The 16641-nt window shown below is 42.6% G+C and overlaps 1 protein-coding gene across 1 annotated transcript in view; it reads left to right on the forward strand.

Annotated features, from left to right (window-relative positions):
* The window catches only part of grin2aa (glutamate receptor, ionotropic, N-methyl D-aspartate 2A, a), a 224547-nt gene that overhangs the window by 4497 nt on the left and 203409 nt on the right, over positions 1-16641 (forward strand). The window contains exon 3 of the mRNA XM_050068570.1: positions 10403-10906. Within this exon, the coding sequence (XP_049924527.1) occupies positions 10406-10906 (501 nt within the window). The 5' untranslated portion in view covers positions 10403-10405. The remainder of the gene's footprint in view (positions 1-10402; positions 10907-16641) is intronic.

Here is a 16641-nt window from a genome sequence, read left to right on the forward strand (position 1 = left end):
CCGGATACAGTGGCAGAAACGTAAGAAGCATACATATGCCGCTATAAAGGGAGAGAAGGGACACAAATACTACAAACACAGAGGACACAAATAAGTTTCAGTCACTACAGGGAAGGAAAGTCAGTAGAGGTGGATTTGAAGCACTTTATGGGCTCAGCTGATCTAACAGAGGCGTGGACGCAATTCCAGAGGGACGGAGCCCCTACGGCAAAGGCGCAATCACTCTTGGATTTATGGAGGGAGCGGGTATGAATGACAGACCTTGGTCGGATGATCTGAGTGGCTCAGAGGTGGTGTAAGGATGTAAGAGTTTGGAGATGTTTGAAGGGGCAAGACCATGTAGGCCCTTGTATGTGATAAGTGCTGTGTTGAAGTTGGGGAGCCAATGAGGGGATGCGAGGATTGGTGTGACGTGGGATCTACAGTTGGATTTGGTTCACAGCCTGGCTGGAGCTTTTTGCTCGAGTCGTAGGCGGGACAGGGATGGAGGGATACAGAACCCTGGGAATGGAAGTAGCTGAGAGAAATAGGAACCAGAGAGGGAGACTGATGGCAGAGAGGGGAAATGTCTTGGGACAGATGAATAAATGAAGAAACAGAGCAGAGTTATTTTAGAATTGAGTTATTTTAGAATTAGTCTTTGCATAACTTTGCAGACGTGCAGTACGGCAATGAGACAGTGGAGTAGGGGCAGGAAGAGACTGATGAACGAAAACCAGAGACAGGAGGAAGAACCTCCCTGGTTCCCTGATCCCAGACACAGCTGGTTAAAGTTTACCAGGGTCAAAAGTAGGACAATAAAATATTTTATTTTCTGCGTCCTTAGCTCAGATTTGAGTGGGTATGTTTGCTCAAAGATGCTTTGTGCTCTGTCTTGTAGCGGTGCTTCACATTCCTCCTTTTTAATAATCGGCATGGTCACAGAACATATGAGACATGGTGGTTTTGAACTGCCCATGGGAAGAGTGAACATGTAAGAGTCTGTCCATACTTGATTAAAAGCTCTGTTTTCGTTGTCTACCTTTCTCTCTTCAGAACACGCCATGTGAAATTACTTTTCTCTGACTTACTTATTTCTCCGACTGTTGTTTATTGTCTCGTCTTTCTTATGTGTGTGTATCTCACTCACTGGAGTTGCAATGCTTACCGGAATGCACAGATTTGATTTGCTGAGTAGCATCATGTCAGATGATTTAACACAAGTGAAGGACCAAGCACTGAAGCAACAAGGACACAGGTTGTTGACAAAATCGTGGGTTTTTATTTACTCCCCCAAAAAAGCATAAAAAATAACAAGCCAAGAAGTGTATAACTAGTCCTATAGAAGAGGTCAACATAACATTACTATACTCAATATATTAGCTGAACAAACTGACGTGTCAAAATCACACGAGAGAGCATATATAATAGCTTGGCCAAACCAAAAATACACAAGGGGTAACCAAAATGGACGACAACTACAACTAAACATAAAGCAAAACTATCAAAACCCAAATCCCCCCATGACATGGCAGCACATGGTTTGGTCCAATGAGTTGGCTCTGGGATTTAAGAGTCCTCAGCCCTCAGCCACACCTTTTGCTCCACCAGGAAGGGACCCCCCCCCAAACAACCACGGTAACTCAAAGACAAAGAAACAAATAATTCATTTCAAACAATTTACCTGTGTGACCCTACAGTGCTAAAATGTGTAGACCTAAATTAGGTTAATGTAAGGTTAAAAGCAAATGAATGGATTCTAAATCAAACCAACTGTGTGATTTGAATTGTTCAGGTATAGTTGACAATAAATAAAAGTAACACGTGTAAATAACAAACTAATGAGTTTAACGGGTGGCTTGGGAAAACATAACCATGTGTGGCTGTGACCATCACAGCATGTAATTGGTCTGTGAGTTTCCTGGTCTGCTAACCAGTGCTGTAAACGTGGCCCTGGTTAATATAGAATGCTCCCTCAAAATTGAACATCTCTCAATTACGTATTGGTTACAGGTCTGGGTTTGGATAGGACGTCATCTGGGTCCGGACTCAGAGGATGGAGAGTGATATCAGGTTAACAAGGGGGGTACATTTTGGTAATTTTGATAACAAGGGGGATAGTGTTCCCCTTCAGCCCCTCCTTAAATTTGCCTACTGGTTACAGTCAAAGAAAGCAGACATACTGGAAATTAAGTGATGATAACACATAACTATCAAAGTGGTTGACGAAATTGTTCCTCTTCTGAATAGGTCTAGACGAGGAGGCTGATGGAACGGCTGAGAATGTGACCTATATGTGACTTTCTAACAAGTCATTCAAACAGCATGGAAATAAATATGCTTCTATAACTGTCTTCAGTCTTCTGAAAGGTGTTTACACAAGATGTTGGAACCTGGCTGCGTGGATTTGCTCCCATTTGGCTGCAAGCACGCTACTGAGGTCGGCCACTGATGGTGGGTGATGCATCCCAACCCCAAAGGCCCCCGGACCAAACATACATAAAAGCAATTTCTTTATGGTAAAATAGGCACAGGAGTAATTACACACTGTTGTCTAATATAATTATACTCCGGAGCATTAAAATTTAACTTCACCAAGGAGCCACATACTTTTGGTCATGTAGCGTAGCGACTTACTGTTGCTGCCAGATTCTTTTAATCCCTTTTTCTCATTACACACAACTTAGACAGCAAAGAGTCTAAACACCAATGTGGGTTATATCAAAGGGAGCTTTCAAGATACCAAATAAATTATCACATTATTTGTACTTTTATGAGATCTAAATTATTTGTGGTTTGCGTATGACTGGTGGACAGTGGTGTCGTGGTAGCTAATAAGGTGGTATACCACTAGATATACGCGTAGGTTACCAAGGAGGAAGTGAGTACTCTACTGTGAATGGTCTGAAAAAGAGAAGCCCCGTTCACTTGCATATACCCTCTGCTACACCACTGCCGGTGCTGCATTGGTGAGTTTCCATAGTATATTCACAGAAAAGTAGTGGCTCAAAATGTATTTTGCTTGAGTTTTGAACATTCAGCCACAATTTTGTGCTTAAGTCAATTAGTGAGGGAGACAGCGTTTGAAGGTGGAGGAGCTATAGAGGGATGAAAGCAGTACAAAAGATGAAGGAAAGGATGGACAGATAAGTGAATGGGCAACGGATGAATATAGAGAACTGGAGGAGCCAATGGGAGATGGAAAAATACATACAATATGAAGTGCAGTCTTCTACAAACCAGAAATATGTATACACACATGCGTCCTCTGGGCCGTGGCATCGTAAAACATACACTTATCATCCTCGGTTTCAACCGTTCCAGCCCTGACTCTGTAAATAAATCATATCCATAGAGTGTGTACAGTATGTTAATGTAATTTTAATGCCATTTAGGAAGATAGAAGGAAGAATGAATGCGACCGCAACGGTAAATGCAATCATATTAATCATCATGTAAAGATAATGCGGCTGAATTATTGATGCCTGCGAAACCTAGTTGTGTGCGGTGAAGCCACATGGGAATTGTGGCAAGAGAGATTTAAGTGCCAGTGGGTGTGTGCGAAGCGTGTTTCTGATTTTCCAAAAAGGAACACGTAAGATAAGGATATCAGATCATATTTCACTTTCTTATTCACTGATCACTGAGAAAGTGATTGTTTTCTAGACTTGGTAAAGGTACATGCGCTTGTGCGAGGTAGGAAATATGAGTCTGTCTGTGTGTGTGCACGATAGCCAGTAGTATGGATGTGCCTGCCAAACATCATTTACTGTTGTGGTGCCAAGAAACGGTAGCCTTTGTGTGACGACAAACTGCCCCAATCCGATTTGGCTGGGGATTCTCTCCTTCTCTCTCTCTCTCTCTCTCTCTCTCCTTCTCTCTCTCTCTCTCTCTCTCTCTCTCTCTCTCTCTGTCTGTCTTCCTCTTTTCTTTTGAATGTCCGTGTCACTTTCTCATTATACTTTTTTTCTCTGCATCGCCCTCACTTCCTCTGCCTGTTTTTCTCCTCTGATGTCCATTTTCCCGCTAACCTTCTCGGCTTAATATCCCCATGTGATGCTGCAGAGTTGAGACAGAAGAAAACTCACCCTTTTGTTATTCAGATTTGCACACCACCCATTGGAAGCCAAAGATAATCTTGTTAACAATGGACTCGCCTGTTACTATAAATACCATAATATGCCAAATTGGTACCAGTTTGACCTTTTTCTTATAATTCTGGTTTTGCCTTGCACCATTACTGCTGCCCACAGTTAAAGATGTGTCTGGTTTTCTAGGGATGTAACGATACATCTATCTGGATTAATACATCGATTCAGTGATAAAAGATCCAATATTATCGATGCAAAGTGAAAGCCCAGATGCATGTCACATCTGCGTCACCATTTCTGTCCAAGCACACCTCCTTCCTAAACATTCAAACAGTTATAGCGGCCCAGTGCCAGGTCAGGTAAGCAGCCAAGAGAAAGACAATGAGTATATACCCGTCTGCTTCACAAGGTGCTCTCTGCGTTAGCGGCTACCTCAACAACTCCCGCTCCTCGGCTCACACACACACTCGAACTAGCCGGAATAACAACACGTCCTCAAACCTCTGCCAGTCACAAGTGGGTATCTCACACAGGTCACTGTCATAGGTGCTAGTATTGACTGACAGGCAGAACTGGGAATGATACGTTCACTGACATTACAGAAACCTCAGGAACTGCCATAAGAGAACTTTTTACTGTAGGAGAGCTTAACACATTCGTAACAGTGACAGTCCATACAGTTAACCTCACGTCACCCAGTCCGTTACAATATTGTATATTGTATTGTACCGTCGAAACTTTGGATTTACACCCCTAGTTTTTTTCTCTAGATAGGTTTTGAGGAGGATACTGCATGTCCTGAAATGGCCCAGTAGCTTTCTATCATCCTCATCTATCATATCTAGTATTCATGAAAACAGAGGCAACATATAGATTTTCCCCAAATCCCTCTACAGTGTGTGTACAGTATGCATTTATGTAACAGTATTGCAGCAATCTGGGGCTGGTTTTATTCAGCTTCTCTGCTTGGATTTTCGAGACGGTGTGGGCTTCATAACTCTCCTGTAACCCCCAGAAACCGCTGATGATGAAAAGCATTTGAACAGCGAGATGGTCCAACTGATACTGTGATATTAATAGTGAAATGTAATATTTAAAATGATAATAGAAGCAGCTGCAGAAGCAGGATGGTCTAGTAATTATCAAGACACTCCTTCAACCGGAAGGCTTGGGTTTTAATGCCTCTTGACGGGAAGAGTCCGCCCTGCTCAAGTGCTCTTTAGCAAGACTTGGAAGGGGAGTCAGCAACATGGGTGCCGTTCTGAAGCGAAGAACATGTAAAAGATCGGAAATGTTTTGTGAAGCTGTTTACCAACAGGACAACAGACTGTGGTTATACTCTGTCTCTCAGTGTGAACGTGTGTAAAAGTAGGAAGTGGGATTTAAAGAAAGTATCCCATCATTCCACTGAGAAATAAATGTCAGTCCGGCAGAATTAAGTGATTTCACGAACTGTCAGAGCAAGCCTTCATGTAATCCTACAGTTTCTGGGTGACGGACGATGACGGCTCTTTGACACCTGGAATCTATTAGGCATCGGTGCTCCTTTCTCCGCAGTGAATGGACCAAGATTTGGATGATTCATCCTCAGGTCTGCTCTAACAGTGTTTATGCTCAGTTGGGCAGGGAGAGACAAGCAGTCCTCCGCTTGTTTTAAAAACACAGGATGACACAGTGAGCCCACATGCATTATTCAGCGCACAACAGAGCCTTCCGCTGGAGTCTCAATTTCATTACAGAATCACAAGGTATGACAAATCCTAGCCCACAGAAAATAATCTAAAACCATCATCATACTTACAAATAGACAATGCAGCCGCAGTTTTCTCTTTCTCGGGGCAAACAGGGTTGAACAGTAATGGGAAACTTTACAAATTAAAAAAAGTCTTTTATTACATTGCTTGACGAGAAGGTATTCTAATAAGGATGCCAGCAATATGAAAAAGTTTTCTGACAATTCAGAAACTCAGAAGGCCAGTTAAACAGCAGTTGGCAGGTGTGGGTGGCACACAAAACAATTTGGACTGAATTGCTTTGCTAAGTAGTTTGTTCTTCTTTATATAAGTCTACTTAAAAAACTGGTAACAGGTGAATACAGAGATATGATAGTACAACCTGCAACAAGCCTAAAACTAGAAATTACAGATACATACTCCTGCCAAAATGCACTATCTTGGTAGTGCAAAACATTTGGACATTTTCACTTTGCATCTGCAGTAGATCCAGATCTGCATCGTCACACATACTGATATGCAGTCACTGGATAGGCATTTCAGCTCTGGTAAATTTTGCTTTCGATAGCCTGACACCCATTAACTGCTAACTAACTAACTCCTAACATTTTTAAGAAGAAAACGCAACACAACACGCTTTGGTGTCACATTTCAAAGCACTTTCTATTTAGAGGTGGGTACATTTTTATGTTTTGTGATTTAAATGTCATGCCTTTTATTTCCTCTTGGCTTTGCTGACAGACAGACACCACCAACGCTGCTTAGAGAGCTAAAAGTGCCAAAATTGTTACAAATGCTAAAGGTGGTTTGCGGTCAAAATGTAGCTGCTTGCTCGCAGGGACAACCTGGGAGGAGACCAAAGGGTGGGCACGTTAGGGCGACTCAGAGGTAGAGTGGGTCATCCACCAATCAGAAGATCAGCGGTTTAGATCCAAGGCTCATCCAGTCTGCATGTCCTAGCATCCTAGGGCAACCCCAAATTGCTCCCGGTGACTGTTCCATTGATGTGTGAGAGCGTATGAATGTTACTGGGTAGCAGGTGGCACCATGTATGGTAGCCTTGGCCATCAGTGCGTGAATGCGTGTGAATGGGGGAATGTGGCATGGAGTGTAAAAGCTTTGAGTGGTTGGAAGAATAGAAAAGCGCTATACAAGTGCAAATGCAGCAACCCCACAGCAACTCTGTTGGGTCGAGATGGCATTACTAGTGGTCATCGCCGAATGGGTACCCTGGTAGCCAGATTTGAATTTGCTCAGCGAGTCACTCTGGCAATCAGTAATGATGCTCATTACCTATGCCCATGAAACCGAGCTGCGCCAATCACAGCTGCCGGATACGGCAAGAGTCTAATCTACCAGTTAGCTCCGCTGGTAGCTAAGCGTATATGTCACCCCGTGTATTGTTCTGATTGGTCGTAGTGTTACCCAATTGCGTGCAGTGATATTTACAAATGCATGCTTGGTGCCGCCCCTCGAGTTGGGCCATTTTCATTACTCATGGCCAGACCCTAAAACCCTAGATTTGGGTCTGGATTTCCAGGCTACCGAATGGGGGCATGGCTAGCTAATTAGCTCCCACCAGATCCAGTTGGTGTGCAGTGCAGTATACTGGAGAGTGGCAAACTTAACTTATAGACCAACATCAGTCAAAAATATTTGTGGCGGTTAACTGATTAACAGTTAACTGCTGGCGTCCCTATGCCTATGACATAATATTAGCTTTCAGTTCATGGGAAAATAGCAGCAAAATGCTCAAAAATGTCCAATAATGCAGTTTTAATAAAGTCTGTATTTTTGCCCTTTGCTTGAATTGTGGCACCTAATAATGTTATAATTTCCTGAAAATGTAGGAACACCTTAAAATGTAATGAAACTTGCACTTAACCTGATTAAAAATGTAATAAAGCCAATAATGTAATAACTCGACCAATAATATAATAAAATGTCCTAACTGTTATTGCTAAAAGTGCTACAAGGTATCCTGTTAACCAAGACACAGGCTGACAAAGAAGCAGGACTGAAAACATCATGTCCTTGTAAGTATTAAATCTGCATGAGTCACTCCTTTACCGGTGGCTTATGAGAAGACAATAGCTGGCAACATGTGGTTATCTCACAGTCTTGTTCACAGTGTTGTTTTGCAGCTTATGTTAATGCAAAAGAACATTTTGCAAATGAGGATAGTTTCTTATGATCTTATGATCTCAGCGCTTAAATCTGTTCTGGTTTTGATAAACAACAGCTCCTGTGAATCAATCATGCACCAACAGGCTCTGCACCAACGCAGAGGCACGCAGACCTGTCAGTGAATCCATAAATCGTCAGCAATGCACATGGACACATTATGTGACCATATGTTTCATGCCCTTCTGATTTTGCTCACGCTCCGCTGTTCAGCACACCTGCTCATGTCTTGCACATCATGATAAACCAACACACGCACACACACACACACACACACACACACACACACACATACGCACACTCGCTCAATATTTTATGCTCTCTGAGCATTGGACGTCCAAGGAGGTCCAGCAAGCGTTATCTCTGTAGGGAGAGGGGTGGTGTAGGTTGTGATTTGTGTCTGATGATCATGTCACTGCACTCCTCAGCTCTGCTTGGTGCAGAGTAACACATCCACACTCTCAAACACACACACACACACACACACAAACATTTGTTTCAACTGAGGAAACCCTCCTCCAACCCTCTGCCCCCTGTCCGAGGCCCGTAGTGGCATCCCAAGCTATTTATAGCACTTGCTGGTTTACATCAGTCTGTTCTTTCTTTCTCAGCCTTTCTGTAATTTGTCTCTTACTTACCTCCTGCTCTCTGTATGTTGAATCATTTATACAAGAATCTGATAAATAAGGCTGCAGGTGAGGAATTGCTCTAACTAGCATCACAGGGTAGGTGTAACCATCTTTATTAAAGACAGTATTTATTTTTTCTTTTGTTTTTTTACTATTGAAATCACAGTTTTATTAATGTATATGTCAGATCTTACCATACAGTTCCACAGTGATGTGATTGCACTGTGATGCCCCTTCTGTCAGACTTTGAATTAAAAATCTTGGTGTGACAATAGCACATGGTTTTATAAGTCTTGACAATTGTATTCAGTGTCAGCCCACTACTAAGTTCATGACAGTGAGATTAATGTAGTGAGAACATGATGTTTGAATTATCGGTTTGATTCATTTTAGGCAGCTGTGAATGGTTCAACCAAATTTTAAATGTTAGTTGCATATGAGCAACACTAACAGTCTACTGCCATGTTAGCAGCTTTGTGAGACTGTACTGAGGCCCAGCAGTGCTTTGAGGTAAATACTTACTTCAGCATGCTAACATGCTCACAATTACAATGCTAACATGTTGATAAGCAGATATAATGTTCAGCATGTTGACCATCTTAGTTCAGTGTTTTAGCATGCTAACATTAGATAGATAGCACAAAACAGGGTTCCTGCAAATCTGTGTTTAAATTAATTAATTTAAAAGTAGAGCCTTAATTGGTAGCCTGTTTTTATGTTTAAAATTAATCTTCCAAAAGTCATAAAAATAGAATTAACATTCCTATTGTGTTTCTGCCTGGTATGCTCAGAGTAGTCTGCATCTAGCTGCCGCTTTACCCTGGATGACATGGGGAAGACTGTAAATTCAGTGAAAATTGGATGTTCAACCATGACTTGAAGGCATTGCTGAAACTGATTTAAGGCAATACATACAAAGCTTAATGTACTTTATGCTAAAGGGTTTTTCAAACTGAGCATGATGGGAATCAAGGCAGTGAAATCCCACATGCACAGTACGAAACGCAATGTGCCAGGTATTTCCCAGTTCTGTTAACGTCAGTTTATGTTTATTTTTCCTTCAATTTTGGTTCTTGTAAAATTTCATTCGCAGTGGCATTAAAAAAATCTTATTAAGTCTCAAACCTAACTTGCCGTAAGCTGTAGGAACCCTGTAAAAAGACAGAATAGCTGAGGCTGATGGGAATATCTTTGCAGGTAAAGAAAACTTGACCGCATGGTGGCGCTGGAGCAAACCTCAGGGGATATATTTTTGTCCTGCACAACACTGCAAATGATGTAATAACTAAATCAACCAGCAGGCAGAAAGTGAAATGTGTATAAATGTTCAGTGTAGTTTGTCACTCATAGTGCCCCCCGATAAGTTATGAGTCAATCTATGGTGAAGGTTGAGTTTTAGGATATTACACTTGTAAACTGTATAAATGTCTGCCTGCCTCTTCCGAATAGCACAGCTTGCTCTTGAATCATCTGATCCTAGCGTCGTGACCATAAAGTATATACTTGTTAGTCATCTTCTCTTTCTCTCACCCCTCCGCAACTTCCTCTCAAGGCCAACTCCCTCCCCACAAGGTTTATGTGTTTAATAACGTTACTGAGAAGAAGTGGAATAAAAAAGAAAGATGCGACCTGAATGTGTGGGCTTAAAGAGCTGTGCATTAACAATTTATCTCCCCTGTCTTTTTCTCTCTGCCATCATCTTTCCACACCTATCCCTGCCACCTCCTTCTCTCTTTCTGATCTGTCTTCATCTGTTCTGTTTTTCCTCATCCTTTTTCCCATGCAGGGGATGAAGTGGTTTGGCAGTATGTCCCTCAGCAGCAAAAGGAGTAAGAGGAGGGGTAGAAGGAGCAGCAGTTGCAGCAGTGGCAGTGGTGGTAATAGTGTGCTGCTATCCTTGGCTCTCCTGGTGGCAGTGACCCTGATTGCGGACCCCGTGGCGGCTCAAAAGCAGCGAGGTGGCGGTGCCTCGGAAAAAGTGCCGGTCCTGAACATTGCGGTGATCCTGGGGCGCACGCGCTACATCTCAGACCGGGACATCCGGGCGCTGTGGAGCAAGGAGGACCCCATCGACGTCAACGTGGTCACACTGCTGGTCAACGAGACCGACCCGAAAAGCATCATCACCCATATGTGCGACCTGATGTCCGGGACAAAGATCCACGGCGTGGTGTTTGGGGATGGCACTGACCAGGAGGCCATCGCCCAGATTTTGGATTTTATTTCCTCGCAGACGCTCATACCCATCCTGGGCATCCATGGAGGCTCGTCCATGATCATGGCTGATAAGGTATGGAGGATCATGGGTGGACGGAGGATTACTTGAAGAATGTTTGGATGTTGTTGATGAGTGGATGAAGTTGTGCAAAGCCAGGTGTGGTATGGGGTAAAATGAAGGGGAGAATGTATGATGATGAATGATTCATTGATTGAATGTTATGGTTTGGAGTGACTTGCCAAAGTTCTGGTTTGAAGTCTTTGCTGAACCCGAGAAAACCAAGCACACATTCACTCACCTGTCACGCATTTGGCTGTCATGTGCATGAAAATAGTATAGTCTTATGCTAACAGACAGGTGGGAAGCCTTGCCAATTAGTTACACCTCTCAAATATCAGCAAAGCTGGTGTCCAGAGACAGAAACACAGAGGAAACCAGGCTAGCATTGGTGGAAAGAGATGATGTGGAGGAAGTAAAGGGGGTAGGAGGATGAGGTAAGTATCTGCAGAGAAGTGTTGGAGGCTAGAAGAAGAGAGCCTTTGAAAAGTAAGTAGAGAACAGACGGAAGGGAAGAGGATTGTATGACTGAAGAGGAGAGGGTGAGGAAACATGGAAGGAGTGGGTGTTTGTAAGTTTGGCTGACGGCAAACTGCGTGGCACAGTGAGCTGTAATCTTGGAAGTCTCCATTCATGGTGCAGGATTCCCTCAGACAAAGTGCAAGAGCCCCGATTGGTGCTCGCATTTGAATAGGCAATGCCCCTCGCCTGCCAATCACTTTGAAGTGTGAATAGGGATAGATGAACAGCACATGATACTGCGGATTCACAAGGCACTGTTTAGCTCCTGGGATTCATCAGATTCACAATGAGGATATTCTTATCTGTGTTATTGCCCGTGAGATCAAAGAAGGCTTGGCAGGCAGTGTGTTAGCCAGACTTAAAGATGCTACATATAGCATTTTGAAACATAAGTGTTTCATGGTGATTGTCAAATTATCGACAGATGTAGTGTCTAGGTGTAATTATTGTAAACAAACAAAATCTGCGTCTTATCCGATGGTATTGTTAGTGCAAGTCTTTTTCAAAATTGCCACCACTCTTTTGATAAATCTTAGCTTCTTTCCCCACAACCTAGAGCCACTAGTGTGTGTTTATCTTTTCTTTTTAACTTTCCTAAAGAGGATGAATTGTTTTCCTATAAACCTTTTTTCTTCAAGATCCGCCAGTGTGAGAAAATCACAAATCTTTAGCTCCAGTGGCACTGAAAGAATTGCATCCTTCTTCCTATTTCATGCCGCGGAGCAATCTCTCTCCTCGGCACTCCACCAAATCCGACCCTGTGGCCCACAATAAAACACGCAGTGCAGAGGTCAGTTGAGACTGTGGAACCTCTCAGCGACTACCTTGTTTGTTTACAGTAAATATACAAATGTCTTAAAGTTACTGGGGTAATGGTTTATTGATCCTGTAATGCTATACGTGGCACCTTTAAGAGGAGGGAGAGGAGAGTGTCAGAAGAGAGCGCAGAGGAGGGAGGGAGGGAGGGAGGGAGGCGAGTGCTGAAATAGAGGAGGTGGAGAGGGGTGGCGGGGGAAATGAAGGGGTGAGGGATAATCTCTCAGCTTGACCAGAGGCGAGGCTGAGTGGAGGGGAATTACAGAATGTCCTGATTGGCACCTGCCACACACCATCTCCTTTAGCAGCACACACACACACACACACACCTCATGTCCCCCGTCAGCGGGTGTCATTGAAACAGAAGCAATTCAGCTCCTTGACAGCGGGAGCATTTCCTCTGGAGGAACAGATGAGGAGAAAGTAATCCACTTTAAAGTGCTCGACCCACCACTTTGTCTTCTCTTTGTTTTCTCTCTCACATTATTCGTCTCTGCTCCCAATTTATCTGACTATAGCCCCGTACACACACGCAATGCAACCCTGAACTTATCGAGACATTACCCAGAGGAGATGTATGTGAGAACGCAAATGTCTGAATCAGTTAGACCGGATCAGGGCTATTAAGTGAAGGCTGGGACTTGCTCTCTGACCCCGTGGGAGGTATTGGGTGTTACACATGTGTATGTACACATGTAACAGGAGCTGCGATGTTGCAGGGTTAGAGCAGACGGCGCTAGAAATAAAGGGATCATGTCCGGTCAGCTCTTTGGGTGTGCTCTTTTTAGCCTCTTTTAGCGCACTTGGCCTGACAGAATTTTTTCAGTACGCTTGACTGGATTGCGCCCAGTCTACAATAGAACATTTTCATATAGAAAGCATTTGTTTGTGGTCTTTTACGAAAGAACCTTTTTTTTTTTTTTTTTTTTTTTTTTTTTTTATAATTGCATAGTTTTGCTTTTTACTCATATCTTTGTTTTTCGAAAAAAATATATTCCAACCCCACGCTGACTGTGTATGTGCTGTACCCCAATGATATGACTCAATGTGAAGCCGTGACTTCTCCTCTTTTTAACCTCCTGTGACTAGATTTTAAATGGATGTTACCCTGCTGGCTCCCTAGCACAAAGTCCATGTTATGTCCAGTTGAGTCCATATGTGAATAGAGCAGGTTATTGTCTGGAGAACTCACAGTGAGTGGTGTGAAACCAGAAGAATACAAACATGCAAGGGTAAAAAATAATTTGCATTTACACAAAGATGTCAACAAAAATGTCTAACTGGAGAAACGAGTTCAAGAACCGTCTGTCAGTAAGGGCCATCACCAAAATCGTCGGACAAATTCAACAAATAGGAAGAGACTCGGTTGTGCTAATGAACTGGATACATAAACAAAACACTTCTGTACATTGTCCAGAATTCATATGAGAAAACGGGTTATTTGTATAAGCTTCAAGTCCACTTCACAGTGCACAAAGTTCATCATCATTGTCAGTTCATTCTGGGGATGCAACATTCTCATCTGAGAACAGTTCTGTTTTCGTTGATTATAGCGCCCCCTTTGGTCGAAGTGGTATGACACCCACAGCCTGGTGTCGTAAAATCTCGACTGCAACCAGCAATTACTGCATGCATTTGTTTTGGAGAGCGAGAGAAAAATCATAAATGTTCTGGTGTAGCTCTGAATTTCTTATAAACTGAGGACAACTGCCTGCTGTATATTTGTGTTCATGGTCACAGTCGCAGATAATTTTATGGCGTTTGTTGTAACGTTACTAGACAAAAGCGGTTCACATCAGCTAACGTTACATTTAGCTTGCTTATAACTTCCATGTCGTCATATATTGAAGTGAAACAACGTCTAACAAGTTGCTGTATATATTCTCCAAATAAAAACAAAAATGACAGACCTGTCGATTAGGAAAAGGGCCAACTCGGGATCAGTTTTAAAACCTTTCAAATCTCTCAGCTCTCTCCACTTGGTGAATGCCCGACCGAGGTTTACACGCGTTTGGGCTCGAGCCCTATCACTGTCCCGTTTAGCCTTCTTCTGTTCTTTTTCTTTTAGATGGTGCTCCTTCTTTATCCGCCATGACATTGAAAGTACAACCAAGTCCTTATAGATGCATCTGGTAAAACTGTTATGTGTTCAGCAATGCCCGTTGCGTACCGCTTACTCGAAGAACACTCTCTGTAAACACGGCTCTTCTTCTTCTTCTCTTAATTTATTGGCAGATCGCAAACAACTTCCAGGTGCATACCACCACCTACTGTACAAGAGTGTGCAATGTGTCCGAAATCATTCACTACTCCCTACTACATGTCATTTAGCCTGTTCCTTAAATCCTACTCGTAAACACGGCTCCTTCTTCTTCTGTGGTTTAATGGCTGCGGGCCGCTGCGGGCGTGCAGACTTACTTCCGCCTTCGGGTGCCGTATTCTGGTTTGCTGACTTCCGCTGTGTCTGACCCGACCGAGACTATGCTAAAGAGCCATATAGAGAAAGGCTTTTTTGTTGCTGTTGGGTTCAAATAAATATGCGGATCTTCAAGGGGGGGGTGATACGAACTAGGGACAGTTTTATGAATGGTAAAAAGTTCTGCACAGCTGCTTTAATGTAATGTGTATGTGAGGACACATTACAGGATATTCATGGTTGATTCACACCAAATTTTTTACTAATATATCAAAGGCCATCTCATACATTTAATATGACATCTAAGCTAGGGGTTTGTTCTAGGCCAAACATGTAAAAGTGTGAATGTAGAGGTCAAAACAATCAAAATGCTGAAAAACTGAACCAAAATTGAAAATTTGCACTTCAGCTAAATCCTGAAATATATGAAGACTTTTAATGTGTTTTGAAATAATCACTATCCCACAATGCATTGAAGGTCATTATCAGTCATGGTTTCAATGATATGTCTATACTATAACATGTCATGAAATAGTTAAAAAAGATCATAGATGATCATAATTTCATCAAGACTAAGGTGACGTCTTCAAATTCTTCTTCTCTTTCTCACTAGCAGCCCACAATCCAAATATGTTCAATTTATAAAGATATTCTCACCAGTGAGAAGATAGAGTAAGCACATTTTTGGCACATTTGTTTGATAAATGGCTTCATCTGTTATCAAAATTGATTTGTCAACTAATCTCCAGCACTAGTTGCCACCATGGAGCTATAGTTTTACTCTTATTTAGCTAAAATAACTTTTTTTGTACATAAACCTGAGGTGAATACATCAGTTTGCCTTTTATGTATCTCTGCTGCCTCACTTTAGACTGCACAGTTTATTATGTGATCACAGAACCTGGCATCACTTACACTCAGAGTCAGCAGGATAATGGCCGTGATAGTGTTTAGTGTGTGATATCCGCCCCCCCACACAAAAATACAACGGTTAAATCTGTTTAGTGAGTGCTGCAGTGTTTCCATCCCAAACAAGGATTAAGATTCTACTAGTGTGTCCTCTCTGCGCTGCATCCTCTCCTTGTAAGGTTTACACAGTCGTCTACCCTCCTTTTAAAGTTTATATAACTGCTTACCCTCTTTAGTAGGTTAAGGTTTAGATGGTTACCCTCTGAAGTGCGAGTAGTGGAGTCTTTCTGCCGCCTTGTTCCAGGCAGATTTTCGCTAATCCTCATGTGAAATATGAGGAGAAGCTCGCCTCCAATGATTACGCCTTGTAAGACCCTCAGTGTGTTTGTCTATTCACGATTACGCCTTCGTACTTGTGTGTGCAGAGACGTGCGTGAAATTTCCCTGCGTATATATGCTTTAATGCTTCAGCATGCACCGACTATAGTGTATAAGTGTGTGTGTGCTTCCTTTTCCCATCACTTGGAGGCTAAATCTCTTGGTGCCGAGGACTTCCAGTCCAAGCTGTTTCTACGTCAACCTCTAGAGGATACTATCTGAGAGCTTCTCTATGTAAAAAGGATCTCCTCTCCGTCTTTGCTTTTCTTTTTCTCCCTTTCTCCTTGTGCTGTCCCTAAACACATCTCTCCATCCTCCTCTATGTCTTTCATTCTTGCCTGTTAATTAGATAAATGTTGCAGTATCTCCCTGTGTTGGTCCCTTCCATACATCTCTTATCCTTTGTTGAATAATGCATCTCGCGCCTGTATTGAAAAGAATACATTATTGATTAAGGAAAGAAATGTCTTCCCTTTGCTGCATTCTCAGCAATTCACCATGAAGGTACCACCCTGGCGGCTCCTTTAAAATTCGGTGGGTAGAAAAACAAAATAACCCCCCCAAAAAATATGAGTTTTTATTATTTTGCTCATTGCTGGCATTCGTTACATCCAAACTTTTATTTTTGTCCCTTTCATGGCTTTTGTTCTCTCTTTCACTTTCTCATTTTCCTCACCCGTCGTAATTGTGTGGGTGGACGTCTGGCTCG

This window comes from Epinephelus moara, chromosome 18 (genome assembly GCF_006386435.1).
Source record: "Epinephelus moara isolate mb chromosome 18, YSFRI_EMoa_1.0, whole genome shotgun sequence".
NCBI lineage: Eukaryota > Metazoa > Chordata > Actinopteri > Perciformes > Serranidae > Epinephelus > Epinephelus moara.